Consider the following 19,302-nt stretch of genomic DNA (forward strand, 5'->3'; position numbering starts at 1 on the left):
TTGCTGATTATTAATAAAAAGAGAAAACAGCTGTCTGTAGTGGAATATGGATTCTATACACTGATTAACAACAATTTAAATTTTTATTTAAGGAGAGATTGCTAATTTGCAAATAAAGCTCGAAGACTTGATGCACTTCTCTAAGATATGATGTTATTTCTAATGGCATGTTTTAGAAATGTTAAGTAGAAACAATGCTGACTTTTAAGGATCAGTTACACATAAAATAATTATTTACTTAGCTTCATTACTTCCTCCCCCTTTTGGAAACTTTAATACACATGTTTAAGATAACATCCACAATTCAAATCATCTAAAACTAGAGTGTAATGCATACAATTGTTTTTTTAAAATTACTTAAAACATGTTATAATATACTTACAAGAAAGTAAGAGATAGAGCAGTGAGTGCGAAGTTAAAACAAGTCAAATCTGTTTGTTTATTGGTTTAACACAGATAGCAGCAATCTTCACATCCAGTTTACCAAGAATTGCTCATTTTTAACAATTTCTTCTGTAATCCATTGAAATTAGAAAGTGACAAAAGATGCGAAGTATTTGATTTTTTCCATTGCTGTATAATTAGAGATATTGTCATAGTTTTCAATGTCTTATATTTTGCAATATGGTGCATATTACTGTACTCAACAAACAGATTGCACTGTGAAATTAGCAAATTAACCTGAATTTGATAAATATCCTGGCTACTGGTTTAATATATAGCAGCAATGTACAACACAAGCCTGAATTGAATAAACTAACTTAGAGGCATTTGTACTCACCATAAAGTGCACATCATCAAATCCATTCAGTACCAGCTTGCTTTCATACTGTGTCATTCCAATGGACTCAAGCCATTGCCCAACACTCTGCTCCAATATCCGTGAACCTGTTGAGAGATTGATCGGCAAACGCTTCAGCAAGGAAAACCCATTGAGGCGATAACAATGGCACTCCGATGAGGAGATGTGGCACTGCCACATCATGGTTCCCTGCAATGTCCCTGGGCGACTGATCCAAACAAATATCACTGATCAGTCCTCAGCAATTTCACAAAATCCAGAGAATGCTATTAAATCCTCTAGAGTTCCTAAATAGATTTCAGACATATGAATGTGTCAGCCTTGGCCACGATTTTAATTAATCCACAGCAATAGTTAAATACATATCCAGATCAATTGTCAAACACATGAGACTTTCTGGTATCGCCATTACTAAACTTGTTTGAATCAAATGTGGCATTCAGCACGAAGAAGCTGCTGCCTCTGCATTCAAGTCAGGTCAAGCGGCTGCATGCTGCCTCCAATCTGATATTGTTAATAATACAGCTGGGATGTGAGCCTCAAACTCGTATTAATGATCTGCTTCTGGTGCAGCAGCAGTGTTCACCGTTTGCCAGCTGAGCTCCTTGTTTGATCCCTTCACACTATTATCTCACTGCCTCACTATCTTCTCCCCTCCCCCTCTGAACTCCGAACGCAAAACACCGGTTAGAATACACAATCAACCATTCAATATCCCGAGCAACTTGCAACTGACAGTCAGAGCAATTAGACAACTTCATATGAAATGGAAGCAAAGAAAACACTGCAGTAAAAGCATGCATTACAGCTAAGGATATCAGTCTAAGTAGTTGGGAGTGTCCTGTGTAGTTATCAGCAAGAGGCAAAAGGTCTTGTTTTCAAAAACTAAAACTGTACCATTAATTTTTCTGAAAATCTGCCTTCCAAACCCTACCTTACAATCAATAGAATAATGTCCTCATCCAATTGATGAGATTGTGCAGAATGGTGTCTGCAAAGGAAATAACTCAGGAATGCAAATTTTAGAAATTGAACTGTGTTGAAAGGAATCCTTTTGATAAAAAAAACTATTAAATGTAGGTAAAGGAAAGAATGAAAGAAAGAGGGAATGGGAAGAATCCAATAAAAAGTGAAAAGACAATGAGAGTGCAGAAGGAAGACAGAATTGGAGAGCTAACATTTTGATTTTCAGAATGTGAATGATTATTTCATCTATAAATATGCATATTATAAAAAAATCAAAACATTACTTTGACACGCAAGTCTTATCCTTTCTTGCTGCAAAGAATGCCTATAGGTGACAGAACACTGCTGATGCCCTCCAGCGATTGTGATGAAATGATGAATGAATGCTCAGTGGTGATGCCTATTCTATTTCTCCTCTCCTCCACAAGGAGGCATCAAGCACTTAACCAGGGTGAGAAGGAAACATGCTTTGAAAATCACATCTCTCAAACAAAACTCGAGGTCTTCATGAAATCTTGCAGTGCACTTGCCAGCCAGTGTCAAATCTGTTTTTCAACTCTCCTGGCTGAGGTGCTGGTGGTAGACATCTTAGCTTCTATCACGCTTTCGTATATAAATGATAAAATGACAAGACTGATCCTGTATTCCACAACTCTACAGTGCAGGCCACTACAAATAGAATCCTGACTAGACATAATTTCAAGTGCTCGACACTTAAGACAACACATTCAATATCCACCTTAGTATCCACACAGTTCACGTATATATCTTCTACCAATTATCACAAAAAGAGTATGCATTCATTTACGCAACAGCAACTTTGATGTGTGGTGAACGCAGCAGGCCTGGCAGCATCTCTAGGAAGAGGTACAGTCGACGTTTCAGGCCGAGACCCTTCGTCAGGACTAACTGAAGGAATACGGATATGTACTGAGTATAATGGAAACGTATGTAAAGGATGAAAAGTTATTGAATGGTTTATTGGATATATTTATTTTTGAATAAAGTATATTTTGAAATAAAAAAAACTGAAGGAAGAGTTAGTAAGAGATTTGAAAGTGGGAGGGGGAGGGGGAGATCCACAATGATAGGAGAAGACAGGAGGGGGAGGGATGGAGCCAAGAGCTGGACAGGTGATTGGCAAAAAGGATATGAGGGGATCATGGGACAGGAGGTCCGGGGAGAAAGACAAGGGGGGGTGGGGAACCAGAGGATGGGCAAGGGGTATAGTTCGAGGGAGAAAAAGGAGAGTGAGAGAAAGAATGTGTGTATAAAAATAAATAACGGATGGGGTACGAGGGGGAGGTGGGGCATGAGCGGAAGTTAGAGAAGTCGATGTTCATGCCATCAGGTTGGAGGCTACCCAGACGGAATATAAGGTGTTGTTCCTTCAACCTGAGTGTGGCTTCATCTTTACAGTAGAGGAGGCCGTGGATAGACATGTCAGAATGGGAATGGGATGTGGAATTAAAATCTGCGGCCACTGGGAGATCCTGCTTTCTCTAGCGGACAGAGCATAGGTGTTCAGCAAAGCGGTCTCCCAGTCTGTGTTGGGTCTCGCCAATATATAGAAGGCCACATCGGGAGTACCGGATGCAGCATATCACCCCAGCCGACTCACAGGTGAAGTGTCGCCTCACCTGGAAGGACTGTCTGGGGCTCTGAATGGTGGTAAGGGAGGAAGTGTAAGGGCATGTGTGGCACTTGTTCCGCTTACACGGATAAGTGCCAGGAGGGAGATTAGTGGGGAGGGACGGGGGGGGACGAATGGACAAGGGAGTCACGTAGGGAGCGATCCCTGCGGAATGCGGAGGGGGGGAGGGGGAGGGGGAGGGAAAGATGTGTTTAGTGGTGGGATCCCGTTGGAGGTGGCGGAAGTTGTGGAGAATAATATGTTGGACCCGGAGGCTGGTGGGGTGGTAGGTGAGGACCAGGGGAACCCTATTCCTAGTGGGGTGGTGGGAGGATGGAGAGAGAGCAGATGTGCGTGAAATGGGGGAGATGCGTTTGAGAGCAGAGTTGATAGTGGAGGAAGGGAAGCCCCTTTCTTTAAAAAAGGAGGACATCTCCCTCGTCCTGGAATGAAAAGCTTCATCCTGAGAGCAGATGCGGCGGAGACGGAAGAATTGCGAGAAGGGGATGGCATTTTTGCAAGAGACAGGGTGAGAAGAGGAATAGTCCAGATAGCTGTGAGAGTTAATAGGCTTATAGTAGACATCAGTGGATAAGCTGTCTCCAGAGACAGAGACAGAAAGATCTAGAAAGGGGAGGGAGGTGTCGGAAATGGACCAGGTAAACTTGAGGGCAGGGTCAAAGTTGGAGGCAAAGTTAATAAAGTCAACGAGCTCAGCATGCGTGCAGGAAGCAGCGCCAATGCAGTCGTCGATGTAGCGAAGGAAAAGTGGGGGACAGACACCAGAATAGGTACGGAACATAGATTGCTCCACAAAGCCAACAAAAAGGCAGGCATAGCTAGGACCCATACGGGTGCCCATAGCTACACCTTTAGTTTGGAGGAAGTGGGAGGAGCCAAAGGAGAAATTATTAAGAGTAAGGACCAATTCCGCTAGATGGAGCAGAGGCGTGGTAGAGGGGGCTAATTCCGCTAGACGCATTCATTTACCATGTTTTTTTTAAATAATAACTTTATTTATTTGTCACATGCACATCGAAACACAGTGAAATACGTTGCTTGCATCAAATCAAATCAGTGTTGCTTCCAGCACCAACATAGCATGCCTGTAACTCACTAACCGTCTGTCTTTGGAATGTGGGAGAAAACGCAAGTGGTCATGGGGAGATTGTATAAACTCCTTACAGACAACGGTGGGAATTGAAAGCTGATCTAACTGCTAGCCGCTACACTACCTTGCTGCCCGTACCGTACCTTGCGACATGTGTATTGCATCTCCACAGCAAATTTAATTATTCTAGTTCAAAATAAGTATTAACCTGATATGGAAATGGTATTCATTCTATTTAATGTTTAAGCTCTGAAGCAATGGAAGGGACACCAGATAAAGAACATTGAACAGTACCACATGCTAAATTTATTTGCATGATATTTAAATATTTGCTGATTTTAAAAAACAATGACCTAGAGATTCTGTCAAGTATCAATTTTTCATTGGAGCAATATGTCCAAGTACAGCTTAATTCTAAAGTGTGACATATTTCATATAACTTCAGGTAGAGTTCTATCACTGGAAATTCAAACAGATGTAAATTACCTCGGTGCTGATTGATACATGCTTGTCAACCATAAACAGTTAATTAACAGCACTGTTATTAAGACGCACTTACATTTCACAAAGGGCCTGGAATTTGAAATGTTAGCAGCTTTTCTCATCAGAGATGCTGTCGGGCCTGATGAGTATCCCCACTATTTTCTGCTTCTCATAGTTAAGCCTTAATTCTACAGCATAACTATCTCAGTCTCTCTGCTTTATCTGGGCTCTCGATTATAAGCATCCCCAACCTGTCCAATCTGAGCAAGCCAGTTACAGGCTTTTATTTTTTTTGGTAGATTCCACACAACACTGTGTGATAAGCATAGTATGCTGTCCAGTATCGAATGTGTTTCAGTTTGCGCTTCACAAGGATGGTCATTGATATGCACAAATGTACCCTGAATTTCCTTTTAATGTAGTCAAAACATTTTCAGACTGCAACGTGCAGAAACTTTGCTAAGTGCCCTGCAGAAAGTTCTCTCACAAAAGTTTGGTTAAATTTATAATCCTTTCTTCCCAGAAAATATTATATAATAGCATGTGACAGAGTTCAACACTCATTTCGCGTTATACCATCTGTAAACTCTTGCATAGTGAATATCTTTAATAGAATTATACAGCACAGAAACAAGCTCTTTGGTCCCACTCATCCAACCTGACCAAGGTACCTTCCTGAGCAAGCCCCTTTTTCTTGTTTTGTACCTTGCCTATCCATGTACCTGTATTTTAAGCACTGTAATTATACCTGCCTTTACCACTTCCCCAAAGGCTCATTCCAAATATCCATCATACTCAGTGTAAAAAAGTTCAAAGATTCTGCAACTCTACAGTCCACTCCACTACAAACAGAATCTTGATGAGACATGATTTCAAGTTCTCCACACTTAAGTCAACATATTCAATATCCACCTTATTAGCCACAAAACTTGTCCCTCAGGTTCCCTTCATTTTAAACCTATTCTCCCCAGTATTAGACTTCCCTACCTTAAGATGGCAGAGTTGATATAGATCTCCACCAAAGGAGGTGCAAGGTGCTGCACCTGCTTACCCCCTCCACCCCCACCCCAGGTCATGTAAAGCCATGGGAGCAGGTGGGGTGGATAGTTCTATGAGCTGGTGCATATCACAAGTCCTGGTTATGCGACCACTGATGCCAGGCAGACAATCTCTCATGTGTATTGATAATGGCTGGGGTCATCATCTTGTAAAGACACTGCCCAGAAGGCAGCAATGGCAAACCACTTCTGTGGAAAAAATTGCCAAGAATGATCACAGTCAGATCGCCCATGCCATATGACAAGGCACATAATGAACGAATGAACCTTATTAATGCTCCTCATGATTCCATGCACCTCTAAAAAGACACTCTTCAGCCTCCTTGCATGATAGGAAGATATGCTTCATAAACTGCAGTACCTAATGTTTTATTTATTGGAATCTAATACTTACAGCATGTATTTGAACTCTGTTTCCAGAGATGATACGTTGGAACAGCAACTGAAGTCAGATGTACAGGACACAAGCATCCTTTCTCCCTCTACTTGCTTTCCAAGTACACCTCAGTCACCACCGTCCATCTGGCAAATGTAAAACCTTCAGCAGAGGCTGCAAAGCTTTTTTTTTCTGGCTTTATGGATTTTTTCAAATCCTTTCCACTCCCAAATAGCCACACAAAATTCCATTGTAAATGTTTCCAAATTCTCAGACTTTTAAATTCAATTTCGAACTGAATTCCCTTCATGCTCAGCAAGCAGAAATAAATATGAGCCAAAAGATAAATTAAAAAAGACAAATATGATTCATTTAGCACTTCCTGGGAACATGTTACAATGCAACTTAAATTCTACTTGTACAAAAATGATTTCAGATTTTGAAGCTTCTGTTTAACATAAATGCACACATTAAAATGAAATAATAATTGTACTGCACTACCATCTTATTGCAAAACATACAAGAACATTTTTGTAGCCAGCAAAATTTTAAAAACTATGTAATTTTCAATAGTTTTATTACAAATCTAATCTCTCATACAAAACTAAAAGGAATGATCTTCATTAACCTCAAGCATAATTATTGTTTTCCTACATGCAAATCAATTCAAGTTTAAACACAGTTTGATATGAATTGACTAATTCAACCAAATTATTAATAGAAACTGCACATAGAAATTACCTGCAGCACTGTGCCATTCTTTTCTGAAGTCACTGTCAATCCCTGCACCAATGGAAGTCATTATCTTTTCAATCTGCGGAAAAAGACAATGAGCATTTTAAGATAATGATCATTTTGACATTGATACATTTCTGTCAACCTGATACTTCCATTTAAAGAATAAAATCAGCAAGCACAAACCACTTTAAGCAAGTCACAACACTACCTAAAAGCCCAGTTCAGTTTTATAGGATCTGTTGCAAAAGGCCACCTTTTGTAAAGTAAAACATAAACATGCACATCCACTAATAAAAGAGGAGAAAGAAGCAGACCAATCCAGAAGCAAGTGTTGATTAGTATTAAAAGATTCCCAGACTACAAAAGAGCTAAAGTTTCTCACACCATTGTACAATCCATTCCACACAAAGAAAAATCTTACACTGTACAAAGACTTAGTTCTGCGAAGATTAGGTATTGGAAGCAGTGGCTTCTGCTGTGGGAAATGAAATAAACGCACAGTAAAAAGGAACCAAGAGGACTTGTCAAATTACAAATTTAACCTTGACATAATACTCATACATCAAATACATGTTATGCAGAATGCACAAATAAGCTGCAAAATACAATAAAAACGCTCTCTTTGCAAGGTCAAATAATATCAAGCTGCTGAATTCAAAGATGCGTTAGCAAATACAAGACTGTGTGCAAAGGACATTTGCATATATAGCAGATTTCACAAAATCAGTTACCTCGCAATATGTTTCAATTTGTTGTTTTGCATGCATTAGCAACTGGGGAACTGCAACGCTTTCCTAAATATGACAGTTTACAATTATTAATTAATTTTGATTGTTTTAGTAGTATTGACATCAAACAAAATACCATGTAAGCAAGACTGCTAAAACATAGCAAAATACGGACAGTTACAACAATGGCATTTAAATTTATGAAACCTTGAGCTCTCACCAGAAAATCAATCCATTATCTGGCTTCATGGTGAGGGTGCAGGGAAAAAGGGGAACAAAAGAAGTAACTATAAAAGATTAAGAGCAGCACCAAGATGATAACTGTCATTGCATTTTTATAAGTTACCAGATTTCCTCCCCCTCCAGTACAAATATCAGATTAAAGCTGTATGGAAAAGATAATGTAAAAATTTTTTTAAATATTCTTACTCAATAAACAATTGATGTGTTATTTTGTGTTATCAATGGTCTAATGCTATATTACAAAATGATTGTAACTGTTGTTATTAGAATGACAACTTCAATGAAATGCAACCTTCTAGGTTTTGGAAAGTAACAAGTTCAGACAGGGAACTTCATTCTACCGAGGCGTGCTGGTGCATTAATAGGTGTTTGAAGATCACTACCTCAAAACTAGTTCAAAACTCAGACTATTGTGCAGAAGTGATATCCCTCTTAACTGCTCTAAGAATTTGGATAAGCCAGATCTCGCGCTAAAAACACCAGAGAGAAAGGGGGGGGGGTGGGGGGGAAACAAGATCTGTTTTTAAAAGCCTCTAAACACACTGAAAGGCTAAATACTTATGTCCTTTCTATGCTATTATCCCCAGTACTGATAACTCTAGATTACAGTTTGCTCTCTGGGCAGACCATGTCATCCATGTGTCCAACATTAGATTAGATTAGATTCAACTTTATTGTCATTGTGCCGAGTACAGATACAAAGCCAATGAAATGCAGTTAGCATCTAACCAGAAATGCAAAGAATAGTGTTATTTACAAAATAACTGCGAATAAAGAGTAAGTGCTACAGCACACAAGTATAAAAGTACTGAGACAGTACAATATGGGTGCACTACTGCTTAGCGCTGTGATGTGAGATTCAGCAGGGTCACAGACTTGGGGAAGAAGCTCTTCCTGTGCCTGCTGGTGTGGGAGCGGAGGCTCCTGTAGCACCTACTGGATGGGAGGAGAGTAAAATGTCCATGGTTAGGGTGAGATGCATCCTTGATAACGTTTTTTGCCTTGCCCAGGAAGAGTTTATGGTAGATGTTCTTAATGGTGGGCAATTGGATGCCGATAATCCGCTGGGCAGTTTTCACCACACGCTGGAGTGCTTTGCAGTCCGATATGGGACAATTGCCTTACCACATTGAGATGCAGTTGGTAAGTATGCTCTCAATGGTACAGCAGTAAAAGTCCGTCAGTATCCTGGGACAGAGGTGAGCTTTCTTGATGGTCCGCAGGAAGTAAAGGCACTGTTGCACCTTTTTGATCAGGATGGAGGAGTTCAGAGACCAAATGAGACCCCTGGAAATGTGGACGCCAAGGGATCTGAAGCTTGATACACGCTCCACTACAGTTCCGTTGATGTAGATGGGGACGTGAGTGTGGCTCCTAGCATGGCTGAAGTCCACAATGATCTTCTTGGTCTTCTGGGTGTTAAGGGCCAGGTTGTTGTCGGCATACCACGCAGCCAGGTGCTGAACTTTGTCCCTGAAGGCCGTTTCGTCATCCCCTCTGATCAGACCAACCACCGTGGTGTCGTCTGCAAACTTGATTATGGAGTTAGAACCGTGTACAGGAACACAGTCATAGGTGAAAAGGAAGTACAGAAGAGGGCTCAGCCCACGGTCTTGAGGCACGCCGGTGTTCAGGGTGACAGTGGAGGAGGAGAGGTTGTCTAACTCAACTGATTGGGGTCTGTTAGACAGAAAGTCCAAGGTCCAATTGCAGAGGGATGAGCAATTGGGTGGATACTTTATGCCAAGCTCTACCAATGGAAGAGATAACTAGATGAACAAGGGAAAAGGTTGAAGAAAGTTCTTAAAGTCTGCTTGAATAAACACAGCATCCCCAAAGGCTTCTGGAAAGCCCTGGTTCATGATTATTCAAAATGAACAAGGAGCACTCTGGATGACATTGAGCATTTCAAGGACATACATTACACAGCAGATTAACATAAACGATAGTCAATTATGGCACATCACAAGCTATTCTCTCGCCCATCCAATCACCCACACTGTCCCATTTATGCTAGGGTTTATGGGTCTGAAACTGGGCTCATCAATAACCTCAGGAGCAGAGTGAAAGCAAATCATCCTTGATTTTGAGAGGTGTGAAAGGGACATGGTAAAAAAGACAGGAGGGAAATTCAAAGAATAGTCACAATTGCAACGTATTGACAAAGCTCAGCCTTCACAACTTTACAACAGGTTCTGAACAATTTTTGCACAGGGTAAAATGGTGGCTCTTTTCAAATTGCTTTTTTTGTATAGAAACAAATTGAATAAATTCAGAGCTTATGTTATTTAAAACACTTAAAAAATTGGGTATGTCTGGCACTCATTAAAAGCTGGAGATCCGACAACACATGAAAAAAACTGCAAAAATTGCAGAGGCAAATTGCCATCTGTTGATGTGGTCAATTTCAGAAGGATTCAAAGAAAGGATCATGTTATTGAGGTAAAATCCACTGGTTTCTTTGATAGCATGGATCCTGCAGTGCTTCTGCAGAAACATGCAATTAAAAACGCCTATAGTTACTTTCTCAAATTGTCTCTCATACCAATCTACACCACCTTTCAAATTAAGTACAAACTAAAGCCAAGCTGTATCCAACTACCAGCAAAAACTCCAACATACAGCCCCAATCTTCAACTCAACCCAAAAAAAAATTTTCTTGCATGGACCAAGGGACTTCATTATTTGATGAAATTACAAAACTGGCCATAACTAAGGTTTATTCTGATATTTGATAAAAATTGGTAAGACAGACAGAGACAACTACAGAGTTCCAAATTTTGATAGTCATAACACCACAGAAGGAAGCCTTCAATTCCATCATTTTGGAATCAATATGACAAACTTACTTCACAAGAATTGAAAAATCCTTCAAATTCTTTAACCCCAAGGGCTGAGTAGATTGTACAGCCTACTCTTGACCAAACGTTAAGATAATGCTCTGACTGCAAGAGCACTCTAATGAGTTACACTCCCCAATTATTTCACATAGCTCTGCATTTGCTTTCTCCCTCAAATATTTGTCCATCCCCTTTTGCTAGTAACTGAATATGCTTCGACGAACCGGTATGACAGTATATTGCAGATTATAATGATGATCAGACAGAATGTGCAACCTTCATAAGAAAGCAATCCCAGTTGCTCTGAACTATTTGAAATACTGAAGTTACTCATCCTTATCATTAAATCAAAATCTTTTCTGCAATCTTCCTGCAGTGCAGCAACCAGAATTAGATGCAAGTGCCTTGGCAAATTTATGAGGCTTAGGCCATCCAACTAGGTTGCAAGTATAATTAAGCAGAATCATATAAAGAGAAGTCTACAGTTATGCAACACCAAACCTATAAGAAATCAGTAATGCATTCAGCTACCTATTTAGTATTCCTACATCAGAGTCTACTAGGAAACAGGTCCCATTTATTTTAGTATGCAAGTTGAAATCACCAAAACATATAAACTGCAGGATCAAATAGCTGATTCTCAAATGACCCCAACATTATTCAAAAGGCCTTTGCCCAGAAACCTGAGCAATGTTTTCATGAAATGCAAATAGAAAAAACAAACTATTGCAAACCCAGCCTACACCTTTCCAAAAGAATGCTTAGTTAGCAAAACCCACACGTTAGGAATGTACAGTACATCCTGCAAAATAGGTGTGATGGATAAGTGCTGGAAAACACGTATAGGCCTATTTTGAATTGTCCATCATCATCCACAACATGAGAGTGAGAATGTCATATATAAGGCTGATGCACAAGTTAAGAGCTTACGGCATTGAGATAAGTGAGCTAGTATGGATTTCTGAATTGTTATTGCGTAGAATACAGAATGAATGGTCTGGAAGAAAAGGTTTTGGAAGAAAACTTCTCACTGAAGGTTGCAAATTTTTGGAATCTTCTAACCCAAGAGGATTGTGCAGACAAGATGATTGAGGTTATTTTAAAACAAAATACACAAAACCTTGAAAGTGTGCAGATAAGTGGATAAGAGGCCGTGAGTACACTGGACATCCTGTAATACAGCGCAGGTTTAAAGGGCTAAATGGCCTGTTCCTATTTTCTAGTGTCCGTATGCTATATGCGTCTTTGGAACAAATCTAGTACACTGTGCTCTGAGACTGATTTTAAATTCAGGTAGTAAATTCAAAATCACAAGTTAATGCATTACTATTGTAATGATTATTCTTGAGACGTTATTAAGTAATTGGTTCTGCGAGTAAGCTCAAATGCAATTACTCATTAACCATGAATATGCACAGCAAGTTATTTCAATTCAGTTAACAAGCTTACCTGGTTCATTTCATACAATGATCATCACACAGTTGAGGATTGGAAACGGAAGGCCATCTTCAAGAAAAGTGACCAGTCCAATCATGGTGGTTACAAAAAAGTTTCCAAACTGTCTTCACGGAATATAGTGTATATTCCATACATTTTGGTATGTAAATATACATTAGACAAACTGCAGAAATGAGGGGGCTGTCTGTGAACTTTCATCACATTCACTTTCCTACCCACTATCACTGCAACCACAGCCACTAATTTGAGTACACAGATGAAGATGCCGCTACTTGCGAGTTTAAGTGACTACTTTCTGGTGGCCAATAAAACAAAAAAAAGGCAACTAAATACTTCAGTTATTCACACTTTTTCTGGTAAACGATCACTGAAAACAATGGCCTGTGGCTTCTCTGTTGGAGGTGAGCTGAATCACCTGTAGCATCTGGCATTTTTGCTCTGTGGCTGGAGTCTCAGTGGGATAGGACAGCTGTAGCACATCCAGGCTGGAATTGCTGGAGCAGACTTGGAGTCACTTCGATATAGCGGAGGTGCGGAAAGATCAGAGGCTTGATCAATTTAACAGCTGAGCCGAATTGGAAAGTTCGGATGCTCACCAAATCAAGGTAGTGGAACCCACAAGGTAGAGGGCAAAGAATGACCCAAGGTTTGGAGGATTCTTGAAAGATTATTACTGCCTCCATGTTCTCTTTAAGCCATCTCTATCAGAACCCTGGGGTGCATGTCATATGGTCCAGATGACTTATTTACCTTCAGACCTTCGCTTCCCAAGAACCTTCTCCCTTGAAATGGCAACTCCACACACATCCACCCCCTGACACTCTCAAACTTCGGGTATACTGCTGGTGTCATCCGGCCTTGAGAATACTTCATCCCCTTTCGGTATATATCCTGTGCCTTCTAAATTATTCCCAGAAACTTTAGCCATTGCTGTTCTGCCATCATCCCAGCTAGTGTCCCCTTCCAATCAATTTTGGCCAGCTCCCCTCTCATGCCACTGTAATTCCCTTTACTCCACTATAATACTGATATATCTGACTTTAGCTTCCTCTTCTCAAATTGCAGGGTGAATTCCACGATATTATGATCACTGGCCCCTAAAGGTTCCTTTACCTTAAAGTTCTCTAATCAATTCTGGTTCATCACACAATCCAGAATAGCTGATCCCCGGATGGGCTCAACCATGGGCTGTTCTAAAAAACCATCTCATAGGCATTCTACAAATTCCCCCTCTGGGGATCCAGCACCAACTTGATTTTCCCCTCACAACACTCTGGAGGAACTCAGCAGGTTGGGCAGCATCCGTGGAAACGATCAGTCAACGTTTCAGGCTGGAACCCTTCGTCAGGACTGAAGAGGGAAGGGGCAGAGGCCCTATAAAGAAGGTGGGGGGAGGGTGGGAAGGAGAAGGCTGGTAGGTTCCAGGAGAAAAAAACAGTAAGGGGAAAGATAAAGGGGTGGGGGAGGGGAAGCAGGGAGGTGATAGGCAGGAAAGGTGAATAAGGAATAGGGGAAAACACAATGGGTAGTAGAAGGAGGCAGAACCATGAGGGAGGTGATAGGCAGCTGGGGGAGGGGGCAGAGTGAAATAGGGATAGGGAGAGGGAGGGGAGGGAATTACCGGAAGTTGGAGAATTCCCCAGCATCTGCAGAGTATTTTGTGTTTACTGATTTTCCCCTCTCTTCCTGCATCTTGAAATCCCCCGTGACTATCATAGCATTGCCCTTTTGACATGTGTTTTCTATCTCACATTGTAATTTGTAGACCACATCTTTACTACTGTTTGGGGTCTGTATATACAGTTACAAGAAAAAGTTTGTTAATCCTTTACAATGACCTGATTTTCTGACTCACAAAATATGGCCTAATTTTCATCTAAGTCACAATAATAGACAAACAATTGTATCTCTTCTCTTCAATACTGAGTACACCATTTAAACAATCACAGTCTAGATTCAACAAAATATGTGAACCTCTGGGGTAATGCCTTTCACAAAAGCTATTTGGAGTCAGGGGTTCCAATCAATGCGCTGAGATTGGAGGTGTGGGTTGTAGAGGTACCCTGCCTTATAAAAAAAGACAAAGTCAGGTTACTGACAGAGCCTGCTCTTCTCAAGAAAGATCTGTTTATGTGCACATGCTTCGATCAAAACAACCTAGAAAGGACCTTAGAAGTGTGGAGATGCATGAAGTTGGAAAAGGCTACAAAAGCTAAAAAAGGCTTCTAAAGACCCATGTGTTCATCAGTCCACAGTAAGAGAAATTGTCTACATATAGAGGAAATTCAGTACTGTTGCTTCTCTCCCAAGGAGTGGGCATCCTGCAAAGATCACACCAAGAGCACAACATGCAATGCTGAAATAGGTGAAAAAGAACCCAAGGATAACAGCAGAAGATCTGCAGAAATCTCTTGAACTTGCTAAAGTCTCTGTTCATGCATCCACTATAGGAAAAACACTGAACAAGAATGGTGCTCATGGAAGGACACCACAGAGGAAATCACAGCTCTCCAAAAAAAAAGAACATTACTGCGCATCTCTCAAGTTTGCAAGAGACCACCTGGACGTTCCACAACACTTTTGGGACAATGTTCTGTGGTTAGATGAGACAAAAGTTGAATGTTTCAGCATAAATGCACACCGCTATGTTTGGAGGAAAAAGGGCACTACACACCAACACCAAAACTTCATCTCAACTGTGGAATGTGATGGAAGAGCATCATGGTTTGGGGCTGCTTTGCTGCCTTTGGGCCTGGACAGCTTGAGATCATTGAGGGAACAATAAATTCAAAACTGTATCAAGACATTTCACAGGAGAATGTTGGGGTAGCTGTCCATCAGCTGAAGCTTAATAGAAGTGAGGTGGTGCAACAAGACAATGATCCGAAACACAAGAGCAAATCAGCAACAAAATGGTTTAAAAAGAAGAAAATTTGTGTCTTGGAATGGCCAAGTCAGTGCCCAGACCTTAACCCAAATGAAACGCTGTGGCATGAACTAAAGAGGACTGTTCATGCAAGGTATCCCAGAAATACTGATGAACTGACAGTTGTGTATGGAGGAGTAGTCTAAAATTCCTCCTCGCCGTTGTGAAGTCCAACCAGCAGCTACAGGAAATATTTAGTGGAGGTTATTGCTGCTAAAGCAGGTTCTACCAGTTATTAAATACAAGGGTTCGCATACTTTTTTCAGCCTAGATTGTGAATGATTAAACATGTATTCAATAAAGACATGAAAAAGTTCAGTTGCTTGTCTGTTATTAGTTTAGGCAGATTGTGTTTGTTCATTAGATGAAGAACAGGCCACATTTTATGAGTAATTATCGCAGAAAACCAGGTAATTGCGAAGGGTTCACAAACATTTTCTTGTAACTACAACTCTCACCAGGGTCTTTTGACCTTTGCAGTACCTTAGCTCAACCCACAATTCTACATCTTCCACTCCTATGTCACCTCTTTCTCAGGATTTGATTTGATTTTATATTAACAGAGCCACGCCACCCCTTCTGCCTACCTGCTTGTCCTTGGACATTAAGCTCCAAACTATAATCTTCTTTCAGCCACGAGTCAGTGATGCCCACAATGTCATACATGACCATCTGTACTGTGCTAGAGTTCATCTACCTTATTCCACACACGGCATGCATTCAAATATAACACTTTCACTCCCGTATTCATCTGTTACGATTTTGTCTGCCGTTTACATTACAACTCATCCTGTTGACTGCAATTTTATCCTGTCACCAGCCCCTCCTTGCCAGGAGTCTCACTACACACTCCTCAGCACTCTTTCTCTGGTTCCCAACCCCTGCCAAATTAGTTTAAACCCTCCCAAACAGCTCTAGCAAACCTGCTTGCAAGGATATTGGTCCCTCTCAGGTTCACATGTAACCCACCCATTTTGTACCTCCTGCAGAAGAGATCCCAATGATCCACAAATCTGAAACCCTGCCCCAGTTCATCTGCTAAATTATCCTCTACGTGCCCTCACTGGCACGTGGCATGGGCTGCAATCCAGAGATTACTACCCTGGATGTCTTGTTTCTCAGCTTTCTTCTTACCTGTCCAAGTATACATACTTTGATAATAAAATGTACTTTGAACATTGACCATTCACAATGCTCTGTTAATACTGATTTTTTTCCCCCATAGGAAGATGAAAGTCAAGCTTTACAATGAATATTTTGTCATCTGGATACTAAAGGACATCCACCAACTTGCTCCCACTGCACATTGTCGTCCACCAATCAAGATATCCAACATCACTTTCCACATATCAGAGGCCATCTGTCACTTAGGGTAATTCCTTTTTATATGCATCTCTATCTCAAACTCATTATGATGTGTTAGGAAACTTCAGGACTAATATTGCAGTTGTTCACTCATGACACCAGGAAACTGGATTCAATTCTACTTAAGGTGCTGTCAATGTGGACTTTGCATGGTCTCTGTGTGGGTTTGTACCAGATGCTCGTTTTCTCCCACATCAAGAACATGCTAGGAGAGCTACTGTCTCATGGAGCATCTTTCAATAGGTGAAGCCTCACAAGAAGTCAGGCCCTGAAAACCTGTGCCAAACAACCAGCTAGCAGGAGTCACAGTCATAGACAAGCACAGCAAAAGGCCCTTCAGCCCATCTGGTCCATGTCAAAACTATTTAAACTGCAAACAACAGGAATTCTGCAGATGCTGGAAATTCAAGCAACACACATCAAAGTTGCTGGTGAATGCAGCAGGCCAGGCAGCATGTCTAGGAAGAGGTACAGTCGACATTTCAGGTCGAGACCCTTTGTCAGGACTAACTGAAGGAAGAGTGAGTAAGAGATTTGAAAGTTGGAGGGGGAGGGGGAGATCCAAAATGATAGGAGAAGACAGGAGGGGGAGCGATGGAGCCAAGACTGCATATTAAACTGCATATTCCCATCGGCCAGTCCTCCATAACCCTGCCATCCATGTACCTATCCAAACTTCTCTTAAATGTTGACATTGAGCACACATGCATCAGCTGTGCTGGCAGTCTTACAACCTTCTGAGTGAAGAAGTTTCCTCTCATGTTCCCCTTAAGCTTTTCACCTTTCACCCTTAACCCATGACCTCTGGTTGTAGTCCCACCAACACTCAGTGGAAAAAGCCTGCTTGCATTTGTGTATAACTCTATCAAATCTCCTCTCAATCTTCTACATTCTAAGGAATACAGTTCTAGCCTATTCAATCTTTCCTGTTCTGACGAAGGGTCTCGGCCCAAAACGTCGACTGGACCTCTTCCGAGAGATACTGCCTGGCCTGCTGCGTTCATCTGCAACTTTTATGTGTGTTGCTTGAAATTCCAGCATCAGCAGATTTCCTCGTGTTTGCAATCTTTCCTTATAACTCAGGTTCTCTAGACCCGGCAACACCCTTCCAAATTTTCTCAGACTTTCAACCTTGTTTATCTCTTTCCTGTAGGTGATCAAATTTGCACACAATACCCCAAATTAGGCTTCACCAACATCTTATAACAACTTCAACCTAACATCCCATCTCCTGTACTCAAAACATTGATTTATGAAGGCCAATAGGCCAAATGCAAATTTTTAGAAGCCATAGCTGGATGCACTTCTCACAGTTGTAGTAGGCAAGGACACTGGAGGTCTCCCTGCCTTCCTACATCCCGCAAGAGAAGCATTTCACTATTTTGCAACTTTTCTTTTTTGCCTTCTCTCAGTGAAGCCACTCTTCACTGAAGCCTTGAAGAGGTGAAGCCTCAAAATCTTCAATCTAACTCTGCCCACTCCAACAATGACAGCTGTGATGAAGGCTACTCTGCTTGCCTGTGCCTTCTTCTATCTCAAATCAATCCCAAGCATCATTTAGTTACTGGTCAAAGTTCCAAAACAAAACTGCCACAAGCTGCTGCCTTTTATATAGGGAGAGCAAACCCGAGTGAAATTCCCTCCTCTTAAGATTCTCATCTCCTGATTGGTCACTGGTCAAAGCTCCGAAAAAAAACTGCCATGTGTTGCTGCCTTTAATACTCAGTCAGCGAACCCGAATGAAATTCCCTCATCCCAAGCTTCTGACCTCCCAACTGGTTGCTGGTCAAAGTGCCAAAAAAACTGCTGTGAATTGCTGCCTTTTATACTCGGTCAGCGAACCCAACTAAAGTTCTGCCCTCTCAAGCTTCTCATCTCTAGAATGGTCACTGGTCAAAACTCCAAAAAAGAAAACTGTCGCAAGTTGCTGCCTTTGATACTCAGGCTACGTCCACACTAGACCGGATAATTTTGAAAATATCAGTTTCGCGTAAAAATGATAGGTGTCCACACCAGGCGTTTTTCAAAATACCTCCGTCCACTTTAGAATGGATATTTGGGTGAATCTCCTCCTACTGGGCACGCGCAGGACACACGGAAAACAAGTGAAGAGGAAACTGTATACTGTACTTGGTGTGCGTTTGTCCAGTCAGACTAGAAAAACTTAAAAGAAAATTGCCAAACGAAAGACTTGGTGCGCGTTTTCCAGAAACATTTCCTACAGCCATAGTCTCTTCACCAGTGAAAGGGATGACAGCTACAACTAAATGCAGAAAGGCTTGTTACAGGGTAAAAGTGAAATTTGCTGTTAACTGGCCTGCTGCGTTCACCAGCAACTTTTATGTGTGTTGCTTGAATTTCCAGCATCTGCAGAATTCCTGTTGTTTGCTGTTAACTCATTTGTTTGCCTTTACTTTTGCCATGTCTTTGTGGATTATTTTGCTGTATTTCATCATCATCATCAGGTGCCATGCCCAGTTTGAGCTTTGACTGCCATGGCCCACACACTCCTGTTTTGGGTCAAGTGGAACAATTCATTGGTATTCATTTCCAATTCTCTGGCTGCTGTTTCCAT

General features: G+C 41.2%; 1 protein-coding gene across 8 annotated transcripts in view; it reads right to left on the reverse strand.

Moving 5' to 3' along the window:
* The window catches only part of LOC134355570 (ankyrin repeat and SAM domain-containing protein 1A-like), a 441,540-nt gene that overhangs the window by 116,912 nt on the left and 305,326 nt on the right, over positions 1-19,302 (reverse strand). For 5 of the 8 annotated variants that reach the window (XM_063065625.1, XM_063065619.1, XM_063065621.1 and 2 more), the window contains 4 exons: positions 7,899-7,961; positions 7,589-7,642; positions 7,171-7,243; positions 782-888 (listed from right to left, as the gene is read on the reverse strand). In XM_063065625.1, coding sequence (XP_062921695.1) covers positions 782-888; positions 7,171-7,243; positions 7,589-7,642; positions 7,899-7,961 — 297 coding nt within the window. The remainder of the gene's footprint in view (positions 1-781; positions 889-7,170; positions 7,244-7,588; positions 7,643-7,898; positions 7,962-19,302) is intronic. The other 3 variants (XM_063065622.1, XM_063065620.1, XM_063065624.1) reach the window with 3 other exon arrangements.

Source organism: Mobula hypostoma, chromosome 13 (assembly GCF_963921235.1).
Source record: "Mobula hypostoma chromosome 13, sMobHyp1.1, whole genome shotgun sequence".
NCBI lineage: Eukaryota > Metazoa > Chordata > Chondrichthyes > Myliobatiformes > Myliobatidae > Mobula > Mobula hypostoma.